Below are 714 nucleotides of genomic sequence, written 5' to 3' on the forward strand. Positions count from 1 at the left end.
CATTCGACGGCGGGAGGTCGCCTTTAATATACATGCGAGCGCTGCTCCGCTGCCGTGCTCTCGGCCGGAGGTCTATGTGTACGGAAAGTGAAGGTAAACGTTAACGAAAGGGTCTCTATTGGGGAAGAACCTGCGAATGCGATGGAAAACGAAGTAGTGGCGTCAGGCTTCGGGAATGGCGCGCCGCTCCGACAGGCGATGACTCGGCACGCTCGCGCACAGCGGGCCCCTATTTACATGCGCGTTCCTGCCGCCCTCAGGTCGCGGGGTACTCCGTCACTTGCGGCGTCACCTACGTCCTGTCTTCCTGGTCAAGCCACCGTCCACCATCTGTGTACATGCGGAAAGAAGGTAAATGTAAGTTCTTGGTGTTGGCGCTGAAAACCCTTCTACACCGCCCTCATATTGATGTCTTCCTTTCATGGACTGAACGACGAGTAACTGGAAGAGCATGATTATGAGGAACATGGGAGTTCGAGACAAGCTGCTCTGCCGCCAAACACGCGTGGCTTATTATTGTCTAATTTGAGTTGTGTCCAACGCGGCGTGATGCGAAATCATAATGATCCCACCCTCTCCTGCCGAGGCAGCGGTGAGCGATAAGACGACGTCGGTGCAGATTTTCGTCCTAGGCTCCTGCGACTCCTCAAAATGAGGGATAAATTATCTTAATCCTTGATCAGTCACCCTGTAGTACCGTACCTATTGCTGAAC

At 53.8% G+C, this 714-nt stretch overlaps 1 protein-coding gene across 1 annotated transcript in view; it reads left to right on the top strand.

Annotated features, from left to right (window-relative positions):
- PHACADRAFT_265445 (uncharacterized protein) overlaps positions 1-394 on the top strand; it is a 1,824-nt gene extending 1,430 nt beyond the window's left edge. The window contains exon 2 of the mRNA XM_007401762.1: positions 2-394. Within this exon, the coding sequence (XP_007401824.1) occupies positions 142-381 (240 nt within the window). The 5' untranslated portion in view covers positions 2-141 and the 3' untranslated portion in view covers positions 382-394. The remainder of the gene's footprint in view (position 1) is intronic.
- Positions 395-714: the final 320 nt, after the last annotated feature.

The sequence above is a fragment of the Phanerochaete carnosa genome (assembly GCF_000300595.1).
Source record: "Phanerochaete carnosa HHB-10118-sp unplaced genomic scaffold PHACAscaffold_13, whole genome shotgun sequence".
In the NCBI taxonomy this organism is placed as follows: domain Eukaryota; kingdom Fungi; phylum Basidiomycota; class Agaricomycetes; order Polyporales; family Phanerochaetaceae; genus Phanerochaete; species Phanerochaete carnosa.